The sequence below is a fragment of the Myotis davidii genome, unplaced genomic scaffold, assembly GCF_000327345.1.
Source record: "Myotis davidii unplaced genomic scaffold, ASM32734v1 scaffold122, whole genome shotgun sequence".
NCBI classification, from domain to species: Eukaryota; Metazoa; Chordata; class Mammalia; order Chiroptera; family Vespertilionidae; genus Myotis; species Myotis davidii.
In genome coordinates this window covers 1,100,294-1,103,001 of record NW_006293234.1, presented here as the reverse complement: position 1 = coordinate 1,103,001, position 2,708 = coordinate 1,100,294, and the positions used below count along the sequence as shown (strand labels likewise).

At 52.2% G+C, this 2,708-nt stretch overlaps 1 protein-coding gene across 3 annotated transcripts in view; it reads right to left on the bottom strand.

Moving 5' to 3' along the window:
* GADD45A (growth arrest and DNA damage inducible alpha) overlaps positions 1 to 1,019 on the bottom strand; it is a 3,127-nt gene extending 2,108 nt beyond the window's left edge. For 2 of the 3 annotated variants that reach the window (XR_001514399.1, XM_015566005.1), the window contains exons 1-2: positions 728 to 1,019; positions 119 to 220 (exon numbers count right to left, since the gene is read on the bottom strand). Coding sequence is in view for 2 of the 3 variants with exons in the window: in XM_015566005.1 (XP_015421491.1) it covers positions 119 to 220; positions 728 to 771 (146 nt within the window). In the remaining variant the exon portion in view is untranslated. The remainder of the gene's footprint in view (positions 1 to 118; positions 221 to 727) is intronic. The other variant, XM_006766908.2, reaches the window with a different exon arrangement.
* Between the last annotated feature and the right edge of the window lie 1,689 nt (positions 1,020 to 2,708).

Here is a 2,708-nt window from a genome sequence, read left to right as displayed (position 1 = left end):
GCAGATGAAAAACAGCAGGAAGCGACGCTGCAGGGCGAGGGCCGGCCCGCGCGCGCGCGACCTCCCGGGGGTCGGGTGGGAGGGGGTGCCAGGAAGGACGCGCGAGGGCCCCACTTACACATTGAGCAGCTTAGCCGCCTCGTACACCCCGACCGTGATGGTGCGCTGACTCAGGGCTTTGCTCAGCACTTCCTCCAGGGCATCCCCCACCTTATCCATCCTGCAATGCCGGCCAGAGAGAGGGGTCCCGTCAGTCCCGGTCCCTCGGGGCTGTGGCCGCCCGCTCTCCCTGCACCGCGACCCTCCCTCGGGAGTGCATGAGCCACTGCGCACCTCAGCTTTCTGCAAACCCCCGACCCCCTCACCATTCATGACCCCTAGAAGCTGGGAGTCCCGGGAGAAGCCCCAAAAGTGCCACTCGCCACCCTCCCCCGAGGGCGCAGCCTGTCCCTGGCGCCGGGCGCTGACACAGGATGCCAGCTGCAGGCGCCGCACAGGCAAGGAGGGTCCTTCTACCCTTTGCAAGGGCTCGGAACGGCTCAGCCGGGTTGAGGAGGGGCACGCTCTTTTCGTCCGCGGGCACCCCTGGGAGGGTCCCCGAGGAAGAAAGACGAGAGGTACCCTCTGCAAACTTTTGCACGCTCACTCCACCGCAAGCCTCCCACAGCCCGGCAGCACTGGGGTGCACAGCGGACCGGAGTTCCGGGAGAGGCTCCGGCCGCCTTACCTTTCGGTCTTTTGCTCTCCAGCAGAGAATTCCTCCAAAGTCATATTGCAACTGCAGGTCCCCCACAGAGAGAGAGCGGCGGGGCAGCTCTTGCACCCTAGGGCGCGCGGGCGCCGGCTCGGTACTCCCTCACAGGCTCCTCCAGCGCCCGCCGCCACCGCGCAGTCCGCCCCTCCCGCCTGGATCGTTCGCCCGTCACCTCCGGGCTCCACACTCAGTCCCACCAGAAGCCGCGCAACCTACACCTCAGCTGCCTCACAGCCACTGAAGGACAAAGGCCCCCGCGTCCAAGAGTTATCCTGCCAACCCCCAGCCAACCACCTCCAGCCTCATTTGCATACGCGCAGCCATTGGGCTATGCAAATCAGCATTGGAGACAATTTGACCCCAGCTCCTGGAACAAGGCTGAGGAGCGGAAGGGGGAGGAGCTGCGCGGAAGCTAGCCCGGTGCGGGGGCGGGGCTGGGGTTCGGTGGGCGGGGCCTGGAGCTGACTCTTATCCCTTTGGCCGGGTTTGCAGGACAGGAGTTCTTTGCCTTGGAGGGGAGCGGGGAGGGGTTGTTGTCTTCAGCTTGGGCTGGAGCAGGCTGCCAAGTGTTTTTCTAGTTGGTGCACATTTTTTTCATTGTAGTTTCATGTCTTTTGTTTTTAGGGGTTGCTATTAAAATCTATTTTCGGGGTTAATGCACCCAAGTCTAGTAATTATTACTAAGCAGGTTACATAAAAAGCATGTGTCCAGACCTCTGGGGCAAAGTTTACCTCAGAAGTGTTGTTTATGAAAGCCTAGGCAAAGCTGCTTACTACCAGTAGTATTATTTTGGTGCCCTGATGGCTGGTTTGATTTATTTTTGGAAGGTTGCAAGGGTTGGGAGCTCAAAAAAGAAAAATCAACACATTTGTGTTTGGTGGTGGCCGGGAACCAAGTTGGAATCTTTTCCACGGAAAGCAGAAGGGCTTCCCACCTGCCCAGGGTAACTCTGGAAAACCATGCTCAGGAGGAGCTGGTTACCACACGTGTGTATCCTAGCCTTACAACCCAAATTCACCTCTCAGAGAGCCTTTCCCAAGGTGGGATCCTTCTACACCCCCACTAGCTACGAGACAAATGTCTGACACCCACACAAGCCACAGTCTAAATTCAAAATGCTCTCAATATGCCCTAAGCTTTCTTTCATCAGGCAAGTATGTCACTACCTTCCACAGCGAGCCTGTGATCTCACTCTGAAATATTGGTGTTAGATGCTGAATCATGAAGCTGCAGCTATAGGACCTTTTAGTCATATGCTAAAATTTCACCTTTGAGATAATGGCAACCTGTGGGTGGAAAGTAAGCAGTAGTGGCATATTTTCGAAAAGCAAACTTTAATGTACAAACTTTCACTGAATAGGCTGAAAGTTCTTTCCTTTGTTTTATGAGTTTATGCAATAAATGAAAAAAACATGTCTTAAACCTCCTGAAGTCACCAAAAGTGGTGAAAATGCCCTCCTATGTTTGCATTGAAAACAGTGCTTGCATTGCTAAGGTTATTTTATAGTCAAAGGTCACAGAAGTCACTTTTTGCAAGAGGTACATGGGAGTTTTTATATCATTCTAAACAAAATATTCTCCAGGTCTCTTGGTCTTAATTTAATGGAAAAGAAAAGTGATAGGTCAGTTTTCTGGCTCATTTATTTGAGCTGTTATTTTGTACTTAATCACTAACTGCATTGTCAGCAAGGGACAATGCTTGAGTAAAGGAATGGTAGTGGCTAATTCATAATTTTATCCAAGGGTGCTTGTGTATTTCATGTCTATACCTTAAATCCTAACACATAATGTCTTTGTTTAAAAATTACTTAAACTTGAAATTTAGGTTAGTGCTGAGCGCTTTCAGTTTTGCAAACAAAACCTGAATTACACAATCTAGCCTGAGTCATCATTTGGAGATTGTTGAATTGTGTTCTGTGGAACTCCAAGGTTCTATCCACAGGGCATTTCTTT